This window comes from Poecile atricapillus, chromosome 3 (assembly GCF_030490865.1).
Source record: "Poecile atricapillus isolate bPoeAtr1 chromosome 3, bPoeAtr1.hap1, whole genome shotgun sequence".
Classification (NCBI taxonomy): domain Eukaryota; kingdom Metazoa; phylum Chordata; class Aves; order Passeriformes; family Paridae; genus Poecile; species Poecile atricapillus.
Window position 1 is genome coordinate 35,595,340 of NC_081251.1, and position 24,974 is coordinate 35,620,313.

General features: G+C 37.8%; 1 protein-coding gene across 5 annotated transcripts in view; it reads right to left on the reverse strand.

Annotated features, from left to right (window-relative positions):
* Positions 1-22,699, reverse strand: part of SNX14 (sorting nexin 14) — a 45,168-nt gene extending 22,469 nt beyond the window's left edge. For 2 of the 5 annotated variants that reach the window (XM_058834456.1, XM_058834453.1), the window contains exons 1-15: positions 22,512-22,694; positions 22,292-22,412; positions 21,394-21,467; positions 21,203-21,281; positions 14,592-14,635; positions 10,026-10,113; positions 6,338-6,422; positions 3,914-4,070; positions 3,562-3,637; positions 2,670-2,714; positions 2,505-2,585; positions 2,246-2,360; positions 1,699-1,854; positions 1,293-1,417; positions 173-231 (exon numbers count right to left, since the gene is read on the reverse strand). In XM_058834456.1, the coding sequence (XP_058690439.1) occupies positions 173-231; positions 1,293-1,417; positions 1,699-1,854; positions 2,246-2,360; positions 2,505-2,585; positions 2,670-2,714; positions 3,562-3,637; positions 3,914-4,070; positions 6,338-6,422; positions 10,026-10,113; positions 14,592-14,635; positions 21,203-21,281; positions 21,394-21,467; positions 22,292-22,412; positions 22,512-22,651 (1,445 nt within the window). In that variant the 5' untranslated portion in view covers positions 22,652-22,694. Of the gene's footprint in view, positions 1-172; positions 232-1,292; positions 1,418-1,698; positions 1,855-2,245; positions 2,361-2,504; positions 2,586-2,669; positions 2,715-3,561; positions 3,638-3,913; positions 4,071-6,337; positions 6,423-10,025; positions 10,114-14,591; positions 14,636-21,202; positions 21,282-21,393; positions 21,471-22,291; positions 22,413-22,511 lie in introns of all 5 variants that reach the window. The other 3 variants (XM_058834454.1, XM_058834452.1, XM_058834455.1) reach the window with 2 other exon arrangements.
* Between the last annotated feature and the right edge of the window lie 2,275 nt (positions 22,700-24,974).

Sequence of the window (24,974 nt, forward strand, 5' to 3'; positions counted from 1 at the left end):
GCTTGCATCTTTAGTATGCAATTTGTTCATTTAAAAACAAAAAAGTAGAGCTAAAAATTTAGTCAAATTAGACAAATTAATAGCAGACAATAACAAAATTCTTACAGTTTAATATTTTGATGCTTTTAATTAAAAATCAAAGAAAACCACTTAAAAGTTCTACCATACCTACCTGTTAAACTTCGAGTTGCGGGTTGGTGACTCTGCTCCCCGTAAAAGGTGTCTGAAATACTGTAGCAGACAAAGTATCAAAGAAAACACTGGATTAACTGAGGTAAAGGCTACTGTGCAACACTGAATTGCAAAATTCAGGAAACAAGAACTGAAGGAAAAGCCAAACTGGCCGTAATTTCTATCAGTTAGAATTTTACTCTGGAAAAGGACAGACCACACAATAATCAATACATGAGACTAGGACTACTTACTTAACCCTACATAATCATGAGATTAAAGCCACAAAGCAGAAATAAAAAAAAAATTAAGCAGCAAAATCCATGTCTCCTCCTTGTTAAAAAATCAAGCATTTGAAGCATCATAGCAGTCATGGGAGAGAGGACCATCAAAAGCATTTTTGAGAAATGTTCTTTTTATTAACGCCAAGTAAGGCAAGTACCCACTCGCAGGACAAAACAATATATTCTGCCTCAAATAAATTCAAGAATCTCAACACACAACCTGACTTACACACATAAACTTCTGAAAGGAAACATGAATTCGGACTCACCCCTGTGAATAAAGAGTGTCCTACTAGAAGGCCTTAGACAGATAAAGTCAACCCAGTTCAGGGAATTCTTAAGGTGGCATTTAGACCCCAATCACACAACAATCTTAAATACCTTGTAAATTGCTTTGAGCTATCTTCTTGAAAACAAACACCAGACTTTTAGGTGCTGGAATGCATAATGCTGAAAAAACCTATATTTTTGTATCTTTAAATATCATTATATTTTTAAAAGTAAATAAAGAGATTGTGTTCTACATCTACATGGCAGATTACTTTTGCACCATATTTGCAATCACAAAAGAAGGGGTGGAGAGGATTTTGTAATAGCTGTGATATACACAAATTGTTACATCCAAAAAATGGAGTTTTTCTTTTATTCTGTGATGATGTGTTGGACTACAATGAATTTTATTTTCCTACTGAGAATGGTCCAGCTCTAGAATGTCAACTGAAGTAGAAAATGAAGCCATATTTTTCAGTTCCACATATACATGACTGTTGTAAATAGCATATCCTAAAAAAATATAAACTCATTTTTAAGACTACTCCTCATATCTTTCACACTTACCTCATCACTGTGACAGAACATAGGAGTAAAAACATTCTCAAGCAGAGAAAGGACATGCTCATAAGCTTCAAAAAGACAGCGCATAGTTTGAAGTTTCACAACATCCATATATGGACCTTCAGCAACTATTAAAAAAAATTAAGTATGAATAGAGAGATATACATACAGGTATATCAAGTTCATGTTGTTTTCTGGTTAGAGCTTGTGATTATTTTGCAAGCTACTCTAAGTTCTGCAAATAAAAAATAGAAATAAATTGACGAAACAAGGATTAAGCACAATATAGCACAGTAATAATTTTTAAAACTGACAAAATAGTTTGATGATATTCAGCAAAATTTGTTTTCACTTCATTAAGTCCTGTTTAAATTCCTATGTACATTATTCCTTTCAAATACCAACTTACTTCTTTGAATCTCTTCCACGATGAAAGGGTCAAATCTAATCTTGTCAATGCTTTCATCCAAACAGTAAGTTTTGTAAATTTTCTGTACTTCATCATGAAGAGACATCTTTTCACTATCTGATAGTTCTGGTCTCAAAATTCTGTCATTGAATTCCTCTGAGAAGTAAAGGAAAGAAAAAGCATTCCTTGATCAACTAGGCAGACAAATAACATCTTGAAGCACCCTAGAACATCATCTCATTTTCCAGTAGGTCATTTGCAAAACTTCAAAATTAAAAGAAACATAAGACATCTCAAAATCCTAGGTAATAAGGTAGCTGCCCTCTTATTAACTACAATTCAGATTTGTTCATAAAGTTATTACTAAAAATAAAACTACACCGCAACTAAAATAAATAATTCCTTAACACAGTAAGGATAAATCCATGAGGTTGTTCTTGGCATATGAATGATTTTTAATTCCTGAATTACCCAAATGCAAGTTTTAGTTTTCCATCAGAATGATTGCCATATCATCAAGTAACATCAGCACATGTTTGTATCTTACCCACAGTCAGGCAGAACTGCAGTACATGGACAGCCCCCTCCTGTTTCAGGAAGTTCATAAACCGAAATAAAAGGTCTTGCTGATCTCTGATCTCTTTCAGCTCCAGTTTCAGTACCTGAGTAGGTTAAAAATGCAGTCAGCCAACTTTCAAACTTTCAGTGAGTACATAAATAATACAAAGAGTTGTAGAACAAAATCAGCAGGTAAAGTAAAACACTTATTCAAAACAGGAAAGGAAGTAAATGTTGCCTTTGCTTACAGATGGTTTTTTATTTCTTGGCTCAGCAAATTTCTGAAGGAATGGAACCAATGAAGAAGTAGGCTCAGTTGCTACCTCAGGCTGCAGAAAAAAATTACAACTGGGTAAGAAAGCTTCTTTCATGGGTGACCAAAATGCCACTGCTTTAACTTTGTCAGTACTCACTGGACTATCATCAATGAAGATCAGCAGTAAATGGTTGACAGTATCCTACAAGAAACACAACACAACAAATAAAATTAATATGAAAGAAATTCAACAAAATAGAATAATTTCAGTACTATATTATAACCAAATTTAAACCTGAGTATATTAATACTTCTTAAAAAGAAAAGCCAGGGAATGTACATTTGAGAATTGACCTTCAACGGTCTCCTCAAGTTTTTACAAGTCAGGGAACTTCTGAAGAGACCTGCACAGAAAGAAACATTCTTTACCCAGTGGAAGAAAGCCCTCCAAAGTACTTTTACTCTAAGTGCAGATCTAATGAACTACTAATACTTCCAGACTACAGCACTTTCTATTTGCACTGCAATTTTGCCCATTAAAATACACGCATATCTAAAAACAAGGATGGTAGCATTGCAGTTTCAGAAGTAAATGCCCCCTAATTTGAAGAACTGAAGGAAAAAAAAATTATTTCAAAACAGCTGAAAAAGAGGCTGGTTTATTTAGACTGCTATGAAGATCCACAGAGTTAACAGTTCAAGTCATTGAGCCCTTTGTAAACGTAGCAATAGTAACTTGAAGATGTTTACACTAGCACAGCATTCTCGCATTTGACAGGAGCTTCATTTTCCTTCACTGAAAAACACATTTTCCTTCATTGAAAAATATATTCTTAAGAGATCACACCAATACTGTTATTTTAGTCAGTTCAGTGAGCTAATTAGTATGAACAAACAAAACAATTGGCCACAAGACTTCTTTTTCTTTTATCTAGTCAAAATGCACAGAAAGTAAGTCATTGCACATCATTTGCTTTACCACAACATACTTAGTAGGTAAACAGAATTTTTGAATAAATTAAGATTATTCTTATGCTCCAAAGTCTTACAGGGTCAGCTAAGAAATCCATTGAGGGAAGGAAAACAGAACCAGGGAGAATCTCTCTTATGAGAAGGGCCAGGGATCTGAAAAGAAAATAAAGGAAAGAAAATTAAAATCTGAAGCAATATTAGATTACATAAATTTCTAAGTGAGGTTTCCAATGCTGTCATATACTATTGGGAAATGTTTTAGGAATTAATAATACCATAAGCTTGCCATTTTTACAAATAAAAAAAAAATAATAAAAAAGGTGTATGAAGGAAGATGACTTTGACATTCATTCTTTCACTTTCCAAAACTATTGTACTACATAGTACGCAGACATTTTTAAAAAAAACAAATCTAAATAATTTATATACCTGCACTCTGTTGACTTTGGGGGCAAAATATAAGGAAAAAGAAGTTCAGTAAGTTTTCTTAAGTAGTGAAGTTCATCTCTTCTGTTTCTCAAAGCAACATGCAGTTCTGGTCCATACTCTTCTAAAGCAGCTTGCTGCAAAAATTCTGCATTTTTTACTGAAAGTAAGAAACATCATTACAAGAGTTGCTTCAGCTTTTTCTTACTAGTAAACAAAAGGCAATTGGTTTTCATATGAGCTAAAAAGTTAATGCTTTTAGTACATATACAACTGCCAAAGGGATAAAACATTGAAACTTTACAAAAGAACCTTGGCTTAGACTTTGAAGCCTAGCTATGTAAAAATAAAACCTCATACTGAAATAATAATTCCTTCACCAAACAATTGCAGTTTTCATGGTATCCAGAATGCCTTCTCATTTATCATTATATATAAATATATATAAAATAATATAAACGTATTTATAAAGTATATATATATATATAAATTAAATATAGAAACTCAGCATCTGGATTCTCAAAAAAACTGCATCATGCAAAGTCTGCTTCTAACTGCCTTTTTCCTGACCTTCTTCATGAGCTCCAATTTTTTTGGCCTACAACACAATTTGAAATCAATGTAAACTTTTACTCAATCCTGTAGTATCTGTTTCCTGCTTAGAACACTTAAAAACAAACGTGAAGGAACATACATTGTAAACACAGGGTAAATCAAGCCAAAACCTGCAGGAGGATCTGCAAGAGTACTGCCTCTTAAATTACAGCAGAATTGAAGGAATACTTCTTTATCAGATTAAAAACTACAGATATTCATTAGAATCAACAATGTTATATTTCTTCAGATATTATATTTCTTCACTTCAAAGGCAAGAAGTGAGCTGTTATAAATCACACGTAGCTGAATTAGCAACGTGACACAGCTTCATGCCAACACCACCACCAGGCATAGTGAGGCATACATTCCTCAGTTACCTCCAAGGTTAAAGCTTATTCCCAGCCTATGAGAGAAGCCTGCTGGCTTTGGCCTTCACAAGCAAAACCCACGAGTGGTATCAGCTGACAGAGGGGATGCAGGAAAATGTATCACCTGATAAATCTGCCTAGCTAGTGTCACTAAAAGCAGAGAGAAGGAACTGACCCTCTAGCAAGGACAGGTAATGAATCATGGAGGTGTCTCTGTAAATAGGAATTACTAAGAGAGGTAAGGGTAACAAGAGTAGGAGAGAAGGAAATGCTCCCTAAAAACAATCACTTGAAAGGGCTTAGAAAATAAGGAGAAAAGGCTAGGCTCAACTAGCAAACAAAGCAACGTCTGAAAGCTGTCTCTGAACCATGTATCGTGGTGGCTGCTTTAGCAATGTTTACTAGAAAGTGCTACTAAAAGTAATTTTCAGCTGCTACTTCACATATCTGCCCTTAGGAAACACATCTTTTCCTTTAAAACACTGAGAAAAAATGGCTATATTTCCAATGCTATACATTTTACATTTAGCAGTTCTTTGCTGCTAAAGAAAAGTGTAGTTTCCTTGGTAGAAATCAAAGGAAACATGAAATTTGGCGTAAACAGCACTGCAAGATTATCTGCTATCTTGAGATTGCTGTTGTGCCATGAAAGACATCCAACGTGATTACACTATGTCTCATTATTCATCTTAATCATTAACACTACTCATAGGACCAATGGCATGTATTTATGGATATCAAGCAGACGTTTGGAGGGAAAGAAGGAAAGTTCATGACTCCAGTTAAAGTAAACATCTACACTTAAAAGTTGAATGAAACCACATTTAGTAGATAGAGTACTGTGGAACACAGCCAATGAAAAAAATAACAATAACAAGAGCAAGTGTTTCCAAATATTTCTTCAATATGCAGTTTAAATATAATTTTTACATTGGGCTTGTGAAGATACTGTTACCTTGGATAATAAATATGCTTCTGCTCAAAGTCTCTCCATGGCTTACAAACATGAACCTAACTTTTCAACATATCACAACTTCACTAATGCAGATTTGAAATCATTCTATCTATAAGAGCTACGAGGTACAGGGCACAGATGTACAAATCCTTTCATCTATAACTGCTCATCAGGAATATAAAGGAAAAACTTCAAGAAGCCTTCCTAAATGATCTTGATTGCTCTGAATAGACAAAACCCATATTCCTGTTCACCTCTGTACAGAAACAGAAACCTAGTATTTTGATTGTGGGGCAATAAAAATCAAAATAGAGAATACAAATAAATTCTGTAACTTTTTCCCTATTTGCCATTGCAACCACGAGAAGAAAAATGCAAAAGGACCTCATTTTTTAATAAAAGAGGCCATAAGGATAAAAAGATAAGGCAATATAATCTCAAAACACGTATAAAAGAATATTCATACTTGGCCTTTGAAACTGACAACATATTAAGTCTTGACATTACCTTTTTGCCTGGCCTTGGCTATTACTTCAACGTGTTTCATTGCTGCCTTGAGCATCTTCTTCGTTATAACCGTTGGAATGTCCACCTAAAGAATAATTTAATAATTTCAAAATAAAACCAAAACTGTTCTATTTCCACCCCCCTAAAATTTATTATAGACAACCATCAAACATAGTAATTTGCTTATACGTTCCAGTTTGAACCATAAAATTAACCATTAAGAAACAATACAAAATTCTCTAGGTGAGCTGACAGTGTCCTCATCCTCCTGCCACGGTATATGAAAACAAGTAGAACTAAATGCCACAAACAACACTGTTAACATATTTATTGTCAACTCATTCCCATTATGATTTTTTCATTGCCATAAATATAGCAAGGCAGTGTGACCTCTGAGTAACAGTATATGAAGCCCAGTTCTATGGGAAGATTTGACCACCAACAAAAAGCTCAAGATAACTATGCTCTGCTTCTAGTATCTGTGTGCCTCAACACTCTGCAGTCATGCCTACAAGGACTAAAACCAAAGACAAACCTTCCTACACATAGGGAAAAAAAATATCACCCCTAAGGTGATGGCAGAGCCAAAACAGAATTTGAGTTAGAGAGTCAAGAGACCATTAGTGCCAAAACCAGAACCATGTGATCATAAGCCAAACAAAAAACATGTATGATTTAATCAAGGATTGTATTAGGGTCCTGCATTTCTATTTTCTTAGGTGGCTACAAAAACGGAAGGAGAACAATTCAGGCATAAATGACCTTGGGATGTCTTAGCCCTGCTCCAAGCAGGCTCTGATCACAGTGCTCAAGGCTGTATCTAAGCTGGTGCTGAAAACCTCTGACTTGAACACAGTCACTCCAGCCCCAGTCATCTTGGTGGCCCTTCAGTTGAATTTGCTCCACCTTCTTGTACAGAGGAGCCCAAAACTGGATTAGTATCCTAGATGCCATCCAAAGAGCATGCAGTGAAGGCAGATAGTCACTTTTCTTGATTTTCTCTGCTTCTGTCACAGCAGCCCAGGATGCTGTTGGTGTTTTAAGCTGCCACTGACAGCTCATATTCAGGTCACAGCCTACTATGGGGCCAGGTTCTTTGCAGCGAGCAGAGCTTCTCCCTGAAGCCAGTCAGTCCCCAGCCTGTACAGTTTCAAGGGATTCTTTATCAACTGGAACAGTTTTCACAGAAACTCATCTAGAAAGTAATTTATACTTTGCACACACTTTACTTTAAACAAGAGATACCTCAGAGATGCAAAAACATACACCTGTAAATGTTCAAAATCTAAGAATTCTGAACAAGTTTCTTCGCTAATGAGGAATCCCTCCTCGATACAGCATCCTGACAGACAAGGAAAGAGACAATGCAACTGCAAAGGCCACCAGAGCTGAGAGAAAAGTTGGTGCTTTTTATTCAATTATACAAGGAGAATATTGCACATTCCTGCACACTCCCCTGTAATATTTGAGGTGCACAGCTATGACCTAACCTGGCCAGCCCCAATAAGCCAGTACAATTGCTTGGAGCTGCCTAAAAATAAGGTCAGCTTCTATTTACAAGCACAAAAGGACAAGCTTCTGCTTATCAATGGAAAACCCTATCTTTTGTGCCTCACATTCCAACAGTAATTTCTAGAAATTAAGAGTTTCCTATGGCATACAAGTATAGGGTAGTGTTTCTTCCTGCAGAGGTAACTCAAAGAGCACAGCCAAGGAAATTATTATCAACACTGCAGTAGATATTGTGAACTTTTTTCAAAAACTTCAATCACATGCAGGGTATCTCTCCCACGCCATACAAAAGTGTGGTGTAGCCCTTCTCTTTCCCTCCAAAACCCATAACCAGTCCAGAAATGGCCACAGCAAGCAAAATCCAGATTTGAAGTATTTCAGCATACATTTAAGAGCTGATTGGCCTAAAGTGTCTGTAACTTCATTCAACAACCATGCTTCAAGCTTTAAACAGAAAACAAAAGCATTCTTTTCATTAAAGCAATTTGTAATTTTTAGTCTCAATTCAAAAATAGAATATTCTTTGGCAAAAAAAAAATAAAAATATAATCTCAAAAAAATGAAAAAAAATTAGCCTGTGTTTTCTTGCACAATTCTTCCTTGATTTAAACATTTTATCTCTATTAGCTAGAACTATTGCTTTCAAGCATTTAATAATAAATCCAAAACAGAGTACAGCTGCTTGGCAAAGGTATACAACTATTTTATTTTTCAACTGATGATGATTAATTTCTCCTCAACATACCCATTTCTGTGATGAACTTTATTTTGTAGGTCCCCTGACAGTGCTTAATACTGGCACGTCTCGAGTGTTTGTTGCACATACTGCCTACACAGAGAACTGAAGATGCTGCATTGAAATCCTCACTGTCAAAGGCAGAGACAGTAAAGTAACACTCTACTTCAAGATGCTGTAACTCACTTGAGATATCCCAGTTAATGCCTTATTACATGATCAATACAGGAGACATGGTCATATTCTGAGTCAACAATGGATCCATGAACAATACAACTAACACCAGCATATATTACTACCCCAAATTAAATTTTAAGACCTTGGTCTAGATTTTCACTTTGAAGCTTTACTCCGCTTTCACACTTCCAAAAAATGTCTGTGCTACATGGACACTTCCTAATCTTCCCCCATGTTCACTTGAAAAAGCAACATGCCTGATTTAGAGTAAACAAAACAGTCATTTGGATTTGATATGTAAGAAGGAGCTAATCAAGCTGTTAATAAGTCATGACAGGGTAAAAACTTGTAGCTCAGAAAAATACTGCTGTTACTAAGGAGGGGGGGAAAAGACATATGTTTATGGTAGTGGCTCCAACAGAGAGGCCAGCACTGACTAATTCTGGAAATTGAGTTAGCAACCCTTTCTGCTTAGAACTGCCAGAAAGTTAGAAGCAGTTCTTGTGAAACAGGCTCAAAGCACTTTACCAGGAAAGAGCTGTGCTGCTAAAAAGAAAGCACATACAAAAAAAGTATGTGCTAATGTATTAAACACAGCAAATGAAAGCTTTTAATCTTTAGCACTCAAAATGCTCCTGAAGAATTGCATTAATATAAGAACCACATCTGTTTTAATTCTTACAGTAACATGGTCACCTAATGTCAGCCTATTCTTTACAAACAATGTAAGGGCCTCGTTTGCATTTTCAGAAGACAAGCAAGCAGAAGCTATAGCACATCTCACCATTCTCTAATAGGTCTTTTTCAGTAATTCTCAAAATGCTTTCCACTTGTCACCAAAAGACAGCTAAAAGATCACAAGGTTTTCATAATGCCTTTCACTGGTGTAAAAAATAGACCCATTTGCAGCAAGTGGGGAAAGGTTTGACCAAGGGACCTTCACAGATCACTTATTCTAATTCCCTGCCATGGCAGGGACATCTTTCTCTAGAACGGGCTGCTCAAAGCCATATCCAACACAATGCTGAACACTTCCAATGATGAATCTTCCAAGATGGCTTACAACTAGGAAGGGGATAAGCTCCAAAAAGATGGGCTAGATACCACAAAGAAGTAACTTAGATAGTTAGAAACAACCTACACTGTAAGGCTGACTTTGGAATCACAATTTAAAAAAAAAAAAATAAAATCAAGAACTCACTAGAGATGGATTTCAATTACCTCTGATGGAAAACCTACACTAATACCTTTAAGTCGCCTTACCTTGTGAATTCTCCGAACTAAGACAGATGCAAAAAACCGTAGTGTCCCTCTCAGTTCATCCACTGAGGACTCATCATCAGTAATATTTCTGTGGTGTTTCAAAGCATGGCATATGAGGAAACAGAATAAAGTAAGTTTCTATTAATCCAACCACAATACATTTGGCACTGTTAAAAGCATAAGAATAAGAATATTCAACAGTGATACTTCAGCTGGAATGAACTGAAACAAAAGCTATCAGAGAGTTAGCAGTCTTCTGAGGAAATTACACAGCATTCCCACAATGTCTGTGCACACAATGCTTAAGAAAAACATCAGAAAATTGTAATGATACACCAATTCCTGCTCTTATATACTATCTGCATGATTTTGACTGAGTAAAATCTAACCTAGTTTCTACATATGGAAACAAATCCTAACTCCATGGTATAAAGGAAACTGAAATCATTTAAAGTCGCTTCTGCTTGGAAACAAAGAATTTAAATAGATTTCCAAATTGCTATGTCAAAATATCGTCCAAACTTTTAATGTGGCTTGCCAGTTTCCATCTGCTGCAATAAAATGTGTTCAGTGAAAATTCATGGTAAAAATAATTAAACGTGATTCAAGAAGAAAAGTACGTAACTCCATGACTTTTTCGGAAAACCGAATGAAAACAGGAAATACACAAAGCCTTAGATGAAGAAACTGCAACTAAACTGAGTGGAAAAAGAGATCATCATGTCAGCATTCCACAAAATGCAAGCAAAAAACAAAAGTCTACCAGTTATTAATATGAACTTTTTTTACCTAATGATCATATGCAAGAGCCACCACACTTTTTTCGTGATAAATGACTGTAGTAAGTAGAAATATTACTTGTGTTATAAAACAACATTACAAACAAGAACAGGACATTTAAAAATAATTTTAAAAAATTATGCATAAAACATTTTACAGTATTCAGCATCCAACTTTTAAAGAGATTTTAGCCTGGGTTATAGAACATTCAAAGGCATGTTGATGATGAACAATCAGGTACAGACACTAGAGATACCAGTGACCTGAGAGTCAAAGTATGCAACTAACTGCCTGAAAAAAACACCTCAAAGAAAGCAGCTTGGCACAAGAAGTACAGCCATCCTCCAACAGCTAATCACATGCAGATAAGAACATTGTAGGGGAAAGTTTGGTTTAAGATCAGCAGCTGACATTTTATAAGCAATATAGTTAGAAAATACCCACACTGTCAAAGGGATTAGCATTGCCAAGGGATTAGCAAACAAACTGTATTACAGTATTACTAGCATTTGACAAACAACAAGATACATGAAGTAATTTGGACCAAGAAGTTGTTATTTTATTGACACTTGGATAACCAGTATCTTTGCTAGCTCTACTTGGACATGACTTTATGCCACATATTCTCACAATAGATTGCAAAGACATTCTTTTAATCACCAACAGACTGAAGACTGGTGAAAAAAACATCATGAACCTGTAAAATGTCAAATCTCTAGTGACACAGGGGAAAGTCCAAAAATCCCTCTTGGAAACATTTTAAAAGCTGGCTGTGTTTTCCCAGAACTTTAGGAATATTAATTGCAAACAGTTACAGAGTCTAATGTCTCAAGAGAGATACACCCAATTGCTATCGCACGCAAAGCCTTACGGGATCCACCAATAAATGAAAATAATATACAAATAACAAAGTAATATTTTTCCTCTGTGTGTCAATTATTCTTACAAAACTTGGCTAACTCCTTTCAAAAAGATGTAGAAAATAAGTCGCAAGCTAATAAAAATGTAAAGCTATGGTTTGTAACTCAACAAAAATTCTGGATTTTTCTTGCATTACTTGCATTTAAAATAGAAGCAGCTCCATATGTGAAAACGTTGTGTTTAGTCACCATCAAAGAAAAATGTTTTCATAGCAATGCATTACAAAAATGTGGTAATTACTGAATTCTGTCATCATCTGAAAGAACTGGAGTTGCAGTACCATCAATGACCAAAAATATTTAGTAAGCACAGTCACCCATTCAAACTTCAAACTCTACTTAAAATGATGTTTGTATAAGCAAGGTATTATATAGTTTTGATGTACAGCATAAGCAATAGACTCAGACCTGTGTTTTGTAACCTTACAAACTTGGGATTACTTACAACTATGCTCTATTCTTCTCATTCAGTTGAAAAAAACGATCTTAATATAACCAGCATAAATACTTTGAAAAATAAAAACCAAAAATGTACACAGGTATAATGACCTATTTCAGTAGAGTTCACTGGATTTGAAGCACTAATCCTCATTCCCCTAAAGTGGTCCAAATTTACGACCTGCTTAAGTTTTAACCTGCTAATAAATAAAATATTAGAAATTCTTACAGTTTATTAATGAAACAAGCATAAACCAGCTTTTATCTGCTCATAACACTTTTATTCCTAAGCAATCAATTTTTGATTAATTTTGCATGATTTTATCTTGCAACACACCCTGGAAATATTACACTTCCCTGGTTTCTGACTGAGATACATCCTGGTAACACTAATATCCAAGACTGCATCAGTTGGCACAGCACATGAAACAAAAATAAAAACAAATAAAAATTAAAAAAAAATTAAAAAGAGGCTGCTTCTGCACAGAATCCCTTCATGTGAAAGGTGGAGCAGCTAGCATAAGGAATTATGCCCAAACTTTTTTTTGCAAAGGAATGTAGCCAAATGTTTTACCAGCCTATCTGTCAAGTATGAATTGCCTGCTAGTGCTTACCCTGCCACGCTGCTAAATAAGGACAGCGTGGATGCAAAGGCTCTGGGAAGAATTAACCTGAGTGAGGTTTATTTGCTCAGAAAACAAACATGTCCTGAATGCAAGATTCCTCTTTCCCAGGTGATATGAGCTTTTCCAACAGTGCAGGTACACCTAGAGCAGGAAAAGTCAGAATTGACAAGCTCTAAAAGGCAGCTCTCAAACTATGACACAGTTCCCTGCACGACCCCTGCTGGAAACATCTGAATGTCTAGACCAAATAGGATCAGATCTGACATTACTACTGCTAAACTGAAACCAATAAGCCTTTCAGGACCAAATTGTTTCCTGTAGAATTACCTGGGCATCACTGCATGCACCGTAAGTCACTGAACTCCCAGTACTTCAGGTTCACTGAAAGCTTGTTAGATTTGATCGGCATGGTGTGAATTTACGGAACTAGTTCAAAATCTGGAGGTGCAGCCATGCAGAACTTAGGGCAGGAACACTGCTCACCAGAGGGCAAGATGGAGCAGAATGTAGGCTGGTTGGCTTCATACCAAGTATATTTTACTCTGCATTTCTAACTGTATATTATACATATAGTGAATTATTATCTCCACCAGATGATATAGTCCAGACTTTCACTGCCTTGGGTGTCAGAGAGGTAGGCAATTGGTGGAAGCCAAGTTTCCTTGTCGGTCCATAACAAACACATTGAAGACATCATCCACCAGCCAAGAAAAAAAGTCCTTTCCAAACATGCAATACAGGAGATGGTTGCCTTACATTTGTTACTTTATCAACAACTCAACAGAACATGCTCTAGTTTTCTGTGTCTGGAAGTTTAAAACCTTGAGGTTCCTTGCATTCACAACACGTGGTGCTAAGGCTCCCCCTGCTGTTTGCATCAGCAGCGAAGTTTTACACTTCAGCATATTCAACACACAAAGTCAGAGGTGACATATGAAGGTACTGACCACAATCAAAATCCCAAGAGGCAAAGTGTGAACAGCAAATTTCAGATCCCAGAGACAGAAAAAAGTCCAAATGACACAGAGTAAAAATAAAAGAAATCATACTTTTTTTTAGGACAAATTGAACATTTCCATCCAATGAAAAAGCCAAATTCAGAACTAAGGCAAGATATTGTTTTAACACGTTAATGCCAGCATTGTTAGAAATATTTAGTACTGCAAAGCACTACAAAAAAGAAAAAAAACAAAACAAAAAAGAAAAAAAAACACAGAAAAAACCCAGAAAAAATAATCAGCCATAGTGTTTTCTTTATTCACTATTTTAAAGTTGTTCACACAGTACTACTCTATTCAGTGCAACATAATCACCAACAGTCTTAAAACTCAGAAAATTATGAGATGATCTCCAAGAAGTCTGCCATATGTATTTGAAATACCTTTTCTTTAAAACCTTGCAAAGTTATTTATTTTTTTAAAGCAATGTGATAGATCAATATGCTTCTAATCTGGATGTAAATTTCAGAGGTAATGATGGATTGAATTTTTACACGAATTTTCATCAGTCTGTATTTACTTCCAAGTAATAGGTATCACAAAATGAACATATAAAAACAGACGATCTAAAAGTGTTTTTAGAATTAAATCCTAATTTCAGAATTACCTCCTACTACAACTAAACTATTAAAAGATCTGTTCTACTCTGCTAAGAGACAATAAAACAATGATTCGTAGTATTCGAAAGTATGCTTTATCTTTCACAAAGGAAACAGAAATGTTTATTTTCATGTGACAACTTCTTAAACAGGTTGACAAATATTTGTGATATTAAAAATAGTAACTTTTAGGTAAAGCTCGTACCTGTACCATGGATAAATAAAGTTTTCCAGCACCAACTCAAGCACCTGTGCAGAACAAAGACAACTATGTTACAAAATAAACAGTTTACTATAAATCTCTGTTAGAAGAGTTAACATCACAAACACCTTCCAAAACTCACAGGACATAATTCATACATCATAAAACATAAAAATGTGTAAGCTGTGATTGTGTTGGTAGATTAACCATTTTGCATCGTAATCAGTACTTGGAGCAAGTGACAGCAAAGTGATGGTCTCATCAGGTACCAACAAGAAACATCTGCCACAAGTACTATCTGTAATGTGAAGCACAGTGCCGTGGCCACTGTCAGGCAAATGCTTTAAAAAATGTAATCTTAACTTAAACAGCCCTTGCCTAATTTTTCAGATCAGTCTCTGTTCTTCTCTGACATAGCATGGACAGTCCCACAGGCACACTTACATACTACACTTACACACACCTCCATCCTTTTTCACCCAAACCTCCACCTTCAAGGTGGGACAGTCAATCCTGTACACTCACCACTCTTGAAGTGAGCAAGAGTCATAAAAAGCAGTTCCTATGAAAGCCACACGTAACAAGGAAGATGACTGAAGGATGAAGTTTTCTTAAGATTCCTCCTCCTTCACTGGAGCCCCAAGATATCACCCACACTACCTTCTCCCACTGCAACCTGTCCCTTAATTTGAATCAGTGTTTTAGCGATCTGTTTGTCCACAACAGCATCAATGCTGATGAGGGGAGTATGAGAGAATACATGCATTGCTATGTGAGGCTGCTCTGCCATTTTCTATAGAAGGAAAGGTTTTTCAAAGCCCCTGTGAACAAAGAAAAATGTGCAGTTTGTTTGAAAGGAAAGCTGAATGTAATAGCTGATATACAAGTGTCATTCATGAGAATAAGTGCTACTCTTCATACAAGATCTGCTGCTGCGCTCATTCACACGGTATGCACTGCAAGAATTCAAGACTTACTAAATTTATACTATCTTTAGGGCTCTACATGCCTCTGCTCCTCTCATGATTATAAAAGCACACTCAATAAAAAACACACATGGCCTTTTTAATTCTTCTCAACTCTTCAGACCTGAACAGCTCATGAATACTCCTTTTCTGTCTTCACTAGTAGGACTATCACCTACTCAGATTTGATAAGATATTTTCTCTTGTTCCACTTCAGTGATTTTCTTCCCCTCTCTCTGAAGAGATATTTGCAGCTTGGGGTAACTTTAGATGTCTGTGTTATAGACCACACAAAGTCATCAATGTCTTTTCTCCTATCCTTATGTGCTACAGCAGTAATAGACCTTGAAATTGTAACATCATCATGTGTTAACAATGGATGGGTAAGCTAAATGTTGTATCATGTTGTCCTGTGTCATCCCCACCCCCCAATCTCATATTTCCATTTATAAGCAGGGTGGAAGGGTGAGGGAAATGACAACAGATGCTTCAATTCCCAATCTAGAAGAGATTAAGAAGTCCCAGAGAACCTTCTATGGAAGTTAATCTTCAGACAATAGAAAAGAAATCACATCCAGCTCCAGTCAGCAATCACAGGCCATTCACCTTAAGAGCAGTCTATTAGACTACTTAAACCAACTTCCCTGATGCCTTCCATAAAACTTCCACTACATGAGCCACCAATTTACTCCAAAGAAACCTCAGTCTCACAGGTATTGTGACATTATTTTTGTTCATGCTGAGTTCCTAACACAATAAACCTTTCAAGGCTCAAAGTGCACTCTTCAGAAGAAGTGCCTTACAGAAAGCACTTGCAAAAGTGCCTTGCAAAAAAAACCCCGTCTATTAAAGGAGCCCTTTTCCTTCTTCCTCCACTTCTGGCCTGTGCCTCTCCATCAGGAGCAACAGCAGCAGAGCATCTTCTGCTCTGAGTGGAAAGTGTACTTGCACAGCCTTCAAGCACAGGACAACGTATTCAAAGGGAATACAATGAACTCCTCTTGAAACAGCTTTCTTCATTTATGATTACTACCTTTGAACTGAGAGACTGTCTATCAAGCTTTCCACGAATGTGTCACTAGAAATTCAGTTCAACAGATCTTAACTTATTGGCCCTCTCCTCCTCTCTAGTCCTATATAGAGGCCTCTGAGGGCACTAGAAGAATTGTTTCCAACAGTGAGCGATCTGATCCTTACTGCTGCCTAAGCAAAGCACACGTGGTTCTGAGATTCATCTTCCCATGGTTATTAAATAAGCGAAAAGTAAAAGAAAAGTACAAGACCTGGTGATCCTTCCCACTCAAAAGTGGAAGACAAAGTCTCCTCCAGGTTCATCCCACATTGTAGTAAGTGAGTGCCAGCTGAACCATTATTTTACAGACTTGACAGTGTTTCTCTTCCACAGCCATACTGTAAGAGCAAGCTTTATGCTTCCACAGAACACTGCAGATAATCCTACTAGACAATGACACAGAAACAGCAAGCACAGGGACAGACAACTAACTCAAAATGCACTTTTCACAGGAGTCCACTTATCACTGGTCAAGATATCAGAGGGCAAGACATGTTCTGCTAGGACTCAGGTTATCTCTATGGCCCTAATTAAAAAAAGCGTGGACACAGAAGGCAACCCCTACTTGCAAATTAAACTCGTGGCACGGCAGAGGCAGTTAAGTATGATGCTCCCTTCCACCAAGGTGCTTTACAGAAGTTAAAGCAGAGCTACTGTGTGAAATCACCACTACTGCAAAAACAGCAGCATTCAAGAAGTAATAAGCCATTGACTGCCACTAACTGGATTTCAAGGCATGCAGTTCATACTGTTTTCCCTTGAACCCTATCAGTATTCCAGACTCTCAGTGCAATTCTGCTGGACAGAAAAAAAATCTGCCACATCATCCACTGCACTTTCATAAAGCACTAGGGAAGCAGGACCTGTGTACCCACTTCCATTCTAGCAACAACAAAAATATTATTCATGCACAACTGCTCACACTTCACACACGCCAATAAACTGGATGGGACACCTCAAAGAATGACAGCTAATGATAAGCCATTTCCTTGTCTGTAAAGTATTATTCACCAGTTTTAAATACAAATGATGAGTCACTTCATTTAAAGCCTACCTATTTTTTCAAGCATTTTACAAAATGACTGGTTTTACTATGCGTGGGCAGCTTTGAATTGGAAAGAGATTACAAGTGTAAAACCAAATGCAGCAGGTAGCAATAAAAAAAAAATAATAAAAAAAAGAGAGAGAAATAATTTTCTAGCATGCACTGCAGCACTGTAAGCTAGTCAGTGTTTGCTGCTGAGACAAGCTTTTCGGGGACTGCCACACAACTGACCCCAATTTTCAGGAGGAGGAACTGTAGAGATGAGTGATGACTGAGTCAGTAGCAAGTCAGAACTACTGGGTCCAATTAGAACAGAAAGGAGCAAGGATTTGATACATAAACTACAACAAAAATTATAAACCCTTAAAACACCTGACAGCTGAGGCCACTTCCTGGGGGTAAAACAAGCTATTCCAATAAGAAAGTATACAGTCCACTGTGTTACTGCAAGAGTTCAGGACTTGCTAAGAGCACATTCGGGCAATAACTGATTTCTTGTCATGTATTTGTCTATTTCTTGCTTTTAGAAAACAATAAAAAAAAACTTGTCTCATAATCAAGCCAAGAATCTGAGAAGAATTAAAAAAAAAAAGTGAGATCAAAAGACAGCTGCACCTTGATCCAGTGGGACATTTTTTTCACAATGCTGATCAAGAGTAGCTGAGCAGCTTTCCGCAGATTCGACTTGCAATCACCCCTCACATAGCAAAAATGAGATTGTAGAGAAAAAGATAAGTTCATTAACAGAACAACAGGATTAAAATCTCCCTCATAAAATCTGTAGCACCTGGATTATACACAACGTGAAACAGACCAACTGATATCATGCCCTAATTCAAAAAGAAAGAAAATACTGAAGAAACAAACATAATGCAAAATGGATTAGAAACTGGAAACAAAATTATACTTAGGTCACTGCATTACTTTTGTGCAGGATACAGCCCAAATTCTAAAATATTGATGGATGCATGGTTGAGACAGTTTAGCATTCAACTATATCAACAAACATAAATGCAGGGAGGAATGTCCAGGCACAGGTTTTGTTATTCTTCTAAACCACGCACAGCAGCTGAACAGACTAAAACAAGACTGCAAAAGACTAAGAATTTGCAAAGTGAGACAAACTATCATTGCAATCCAAGAAAGAAAAATCCATACTTGTGAGGAAAACTTGGATTTCTGATTTGACTGTGTATTAAATTATTCTGAAAGCACTTGAAAACACAAGCTTAAAGGCTATACACCTGGTTCAAATTAGAAACATTTGGAAATCAGAATGTTGCCAAAATTCTTCAAGCTGCAAAGAAAGAACTAGAAAAATTAAAACATAATAAAAAAAAATCCCAAATTTTTCCAAGTATTTGAAGAAACTGCTTTTTAGAAGCAGACTGCATTCTGCACTCCTTTAGAATCTAATTAACCTTAATTCAGTTCACACGGTATCAGCTTCTCTCTAATGTATGACTAACCCACAAAAGAAAGTAAGAGCAGTCTCTCCTTCCAACCTGAAGCAGGCTATCCAATTCCAGGCCAGCATTACATGCTGCATCCTCAAAGCAGATGGTCAAGAGGAATATGGTATGGGCAGAACCCCCTGCTACCCTTTTAACCAGTAGAGAAGAGTTGCAATGAGGAACCATGCAGTGAGATTTCTCATCCCAAACAGTGTCTGTTCAACACAGGTAAAAAAGGTGGCTCAGACTAGTTGCTTGGGTCCATCAAACCCAGAGGAGGTTGGGTTGAGGAGGGTGACCCCAGCTTGCTGCAGTTAAGCACACAAAGGAGGTAAAGGAATGAGAAGCATGGGCATGGATACACAAAACCCACATCTGCAGTGCTAAACAAAGCAGGGCCTGGGACATGCCACTGAAGTGAAAAGTAACAGCAAAGAAAAGGCCACTATTTTGGTAAAAGCAGAACTACAGCAATCACATACAAAATGCCAAGAAGATAACTACGGTATCTACTCATATCTCTTACAAAAAGATACTACAAAGAACCTTTACAGCATCAAATTCCCATTTAAGCCAAACAAAAAAATTTCCAATTCTTCGGCATTTACAACATCCTTTGGTAGACTGCCTCAGCTATTCGGTACCCTAAATCCTAAAAATATTAAATCCATAGAAACATTTATTTTACATTCTATTATTAAAGCAAGGGTCTATAGAAATTCTAATCAGCAATACTGTCATTTAAATACACTTAAACTTATTTTAAAAATACATTAAGTAACTTTCAAAGAATAACTGTTTACTTCTGAAATCACAGAAGTCACTTTATTCAACAAGAGGAAGTCAACAAGTTATTATCTGTTCTTTCTAAAAAACACTCAACTGTCCATGCCTTCCTTAAGGTTTTCAATCTCCTCCCACTCCTGCAGTGGGCCATGCCTGGGACATCTCACAGAGCTGAACTAAAGTGTTAGCTTATACCACAGACACACATGGCTTTGACTTCATGCCCTATGCTGTTAATTACAAGAACTGACACACAAAAATCCCCTCACTTCTGCTACACCAGTTGTTCAACCTCCTACCATAGAACTCCAAAGCTGGAATTCTAAATAAATGGGTATCAATCTATGTATGTGCTTGTGTATTTTCCTAGCTTCAAAAAACACAAAGTTTATCTGTTTAGCTCCTAATATATTTCATCAATTACTAATCAAGGAAATAAAAAAAAAAAGCCCAAAGAAAAATTGCTCTTCCAACAGCTCCTTTTTAAAGAGATTATAACAAAACAAAATTCCTGTTTTACAGTCTTACTAAAAAAGATATCTATATTATTCTTCTCTGAGTAAATTCAGCAATTTCTTTTTTTAGACAGATTTTGTTACAGCTTTGTCTCATGATTTTAAATAGATTCATAGAATGGTTTGGGTTAGAAGGGACTTCAAAGATGATCTAGTTCCAACCCTCTGCCATGGGCAGGGACACCTTCCACTTGGCCAGGCTGATTCATCCCACCTGGCCTTAAACACTTGCAGGGATAGGGCAACGTGTTCCAGTGCCTCACCACTCTCATAGTAAAGAATTTCTTCTTAATATCTAATCTATCAGTTTGAATCCATTTCTCCTTGTCTTCTCCCATGGTCTTGTAATAGCTTCTTTCCACCTTTCTTGTAGGCTCCCTACCACCAAATTACCATCTTCATCACAGAACAGAAGTTGGAGCAAATCATCTTTTACCCTCAACCCCAAGAAGCTAAGCAGGCTGAAATCTTCAACTTTTTTTTAAAGACTCAGACACATTCAATTGTAACTGTTCTTTCCACTATTTTTCCCAGTTTACACAGACATTTCTTCTATGTTCTAGGTGCACTGCTACACAAGCAGTCCGTCTTTAAAAGTAGGCCACCTTGGCTCCCTGCTCCCAGCAAACCTTCTTTTGATTTGATTTCCACTTGAAAAAGTTAAAATACCTGTGAGGTACATCTGAACCACCTCTGAACCAGAAGCAAAAAGCTTCAAAGACACGTAATAGAAACCCACAGAATTTTAATGTACTAAAGACACAATGCACCAATTACCTCCGAAAGCGACGCATCAACCTTGGAAGGCACTTTCAGATCCAGCCATGGCTGATAGTTTTCCAGAAGCAAAGTAGGTCTGGAGGAGAGCATGGAGAAGTTTATGTAAAAATGTGCAACTGACAGTTTCCTACTGTGATGTGCAAAATGGCAACAGTACTAAGCTTACCAGTGCCACATATGTAAATTACCTGTGCCTCTTGCATTTCACCTTGCCACATACAGCACAACTGTGACCATGGGGAAACAGCTCCGGCAATTCCAACTGCTAAGAGATTTAGGCAAGTTTACATTCTCCAAAATGATGACTCTATTAATATACCAACACATTTGTGAAATTTCCTTTTAGAGCATACTATTACACAGATCTGAATAAAGACAAACTTGTTCTTCCAACAGGAAAACAAGGTAACAAGGCATGGTATGAAAAACAGCTGGACCAAAAAGAAAAATCGCTTCTGCTAAAACAAAGTGAGAGGACACATATATCCTCTCACATCTCCACTCATCTCCTTGTACATTATTCTAGTCTAGTAATCAACCAGATGGTTTCTCTCCCTTACACACAGCCTTGAACTACTGTAACTATACCTTTTTAGCCCTATGAAATTCTACATTAAACTGTTTTAAGTTAGAAAAGAGCAATTTACTTTGGGAACAGTTTTCTCTTTCAAGTGCAGTACTGCTTAGAGAATTTTGATTACAGTGAGCACAGAAGACTCACCATTGGTCAGGAGGGCATCTTTAGAAAATAAAAAGCCCCATTAAAGCAGACAACAGCATAGTTTCTTCACTGCCTGCTACTCAAATGCTCAAAATGTACAATGAGGGAAGCAGGAATCATTCATCCATGGACACTCCAACAAGCGGCCTTGCAGCCATACGTGGATCTGATGGGACTATGCAGAAACACGGTAAGAATTCAAACTCTTAATCATCATTTATTTGCCACACCTGTCAGCAGGAGTGTACGAGCGGTACAGATGCACAGTGTTTCTGAAAGCAGCTAGGATTAGAAAAGAATTGCTACTCCGTATAAATTCTTATCATATTTCAAGGAAGCACAAGACTCTTCACAGACATATTTACCTTGGGCTTATATTTTATTGTGAACAGAATATTGGGCAGGAGGGAATCCGGTCCCAATGAGCAGTAGAAGGTGACGACCCCAGCCACGAACGACCAGAAGATCATCAAAACATGAAGATACCTTACAGACAGAGGGGAAGGAAAAGCCGCTGCGTGAGAAGGCGCCGCGCCGCCCGCGCCCGGCTCCCCCGCCCGCCCGCCCGCCCGCCCGCTCGGTTACCGGTTGAGGAGGAGGGTGGCGGTGCCCAGCCCCAGGAGGAGGCAGCAGGAGAGCGGGTACTGCCGGCAGGTCTCCCGCAGCCCCTCGGCGCCCCGCAGCCGCCGCAGCAGCCGCCGCCCGGCCGCCCGCACCCCCCCCATGGCGGCCGCTCCGCGCCGGCCGGGCCGGAGGCGGGGCCGCTTCCGCTGCCGGCGCCCGCTGATGGCGGCGGCGCTGCCGCGCCGGGCGCGCGTCACGGGCCGCGGGCGGGGACGGGCGGCGGGAGCGGGCGGGGGCCTGAGGGCCCGCCGCGGCACGGGCAGCTGTGCCCCGTCACCTAGTGTGCTAAGCGCTGGAAATAGAAGGTCTCTGGTGACAGCAGGCTTACCTAGTTATAAGTACTTGGGTTCTGGACAACAAGGGGTTCCCAGCGCCAAGCGGCCAGAAAGGGCTACGTCTGATTAAATGCTCTATATTTGGATGATGACTGAACTAAATCATTCAGTGACCGGGACACTTAAAACCCTATAAACACCACTCAAAGCTTCGTAATTGGCTGTAAAGAAAAGGAAGAGGGTAGGAAAAGTAATAAGACCCCACCTTAACATCAGTAAGTATACAAGAGTAAGACATTGAGAAGAGAGGAATTCTAGAATGTAGTTTATTGCTAGCGAGAAGAATTTAAAGCCAACTTCACAGGAATAACACCTTCAGTTACACTGTAAGCCACAAGCTTTCAAACCACAGGAGTGCTTTCAGCAGCTCTGTAGTTAGTCAGTCTCACAAAACTCAAGGCTCAGTTAATAAGACACTGCTGGTTGTGGGCGTATCAGTTCAATAGGCAAAATTAAACAACTTCTGAGAGTTCGTACCTGTAAAGGGGCTTCTAACTGGCAAGTATGAAGGAGATCCCCTCAGGGAGAGATGCATGCTTATAGTTGTTTTGAGAAGTTGCTGTTGCCTTGTATGTTCATTTGCACCAGCCCCACGCAGGCACATTGGGCACACTGAATGAGTGAGGGCACATGAAATACTGAAATACATCTGTTCAGATGAGCCATGCTTACAAATCTTCACTGAGATCCCCCGCAAATATGCTGTTAAGAAAATACTGGTACTGAGAGTGTGAGTCAGCATCTAGAAATCAAAATCCAAAAACAGCATTCAGAATCTTTACTCAGATGCTTTGTCAGTTTATGCAACACTTCCCTTGACCTCTCAAGTAAGTGAAACGCTGCAGTTCGACTTCAGTAAGTTGACCTTTCTCAGAGCACTTGGCAAAAGCCCAGGGTCAGCTTGAATTTCTTCAAGAGTCTCTGCACAGGATTATTTCATGTCAGTCTACGTTTTCTTGTAGAAAAAAACAAGGTACATTCGCACAGCAAATCTCCATACAGCCTATTCAGAGGAAATCAGTTTTCCTAAGATGCTTTGGTTGGTTGGTTTTGGTTTTGGGGTGGATTTTTTGTTTGGTTTTGGTTTTTTTTTGTTATCAGCTTACTTTATCCTCAGCTTTACTGTTGGTGATTTTTGGTCACTTATCTTGCAATGTATTTAATAAGCAATAACTTCTAAAAACCTGAAATTCTTACAATATTTCATGAAGATATGAGTATTTAATGAAGATCACATATCTGTAACACAGGAACTGATTTGCACAGCAAACCAGCAGAAGCTTAAGCCAAACTTCTGTTTCCATTTGCTTTCTCTATTTCAGGTAAAGTTTCTTTAATTTATAGCCTCATTGTTCAGAGTTGTGTTTATTTACTGTAAAATTGCCACATTCACATCTGGCACTAATTGTACCTCATTATCTTAGAAACTGTGCAATTTCCTTCAGTTCACAGACTGAAGTTACATCTACTGGGCAGACACAACAAACTGCTTTACCCCATCCTGCTCTGCTGGAGACAGCAATGTTGGCATTGCCCATCACCCTCTGTCACTATGACCCCTAGATTGTTCTGGTACACTGAAAGACTCAGCAAACTGTTTTTCAAGAAAATAAAACTATAGAAGAGCAAAAGGGAACTGCTGACAAGGTCAAGCTTTTCAAAATTCTTTGAGACACAAGAACTTTACCCATTCCCTGGAATCAGCAAGTTTTTCTCCCTTTACATAAATTCTTAGGAAGATTCTGTGGTCAGGGAGGAGGAAGATTCTGTGCTGGAGGGAGAAGTAACAGGGGCATGCATCTGGAGATAGGCTCTGAAGTAATATAGCCAGGACTGGGTTATTCTGGAAAGACAGATTTTATTTTAGTATTTAAAATGTCTTTCAGTGAGCATACAAATCATCTTGTGGAGTCAGGCAGTTCTCCCTGGTTTGGGGTTTAGGGTATGTTTTCTTTGATGGCAGGAGAAGCTTGCCTATTCTAGCATCTAAGAAGTATATTAGACCAGATTTTCAACAACTTGAAATATAAAACTACAGTTCTTGGCTAAGTAACATCAGTTATTAGACCAAGATTGTATTTACCAACAT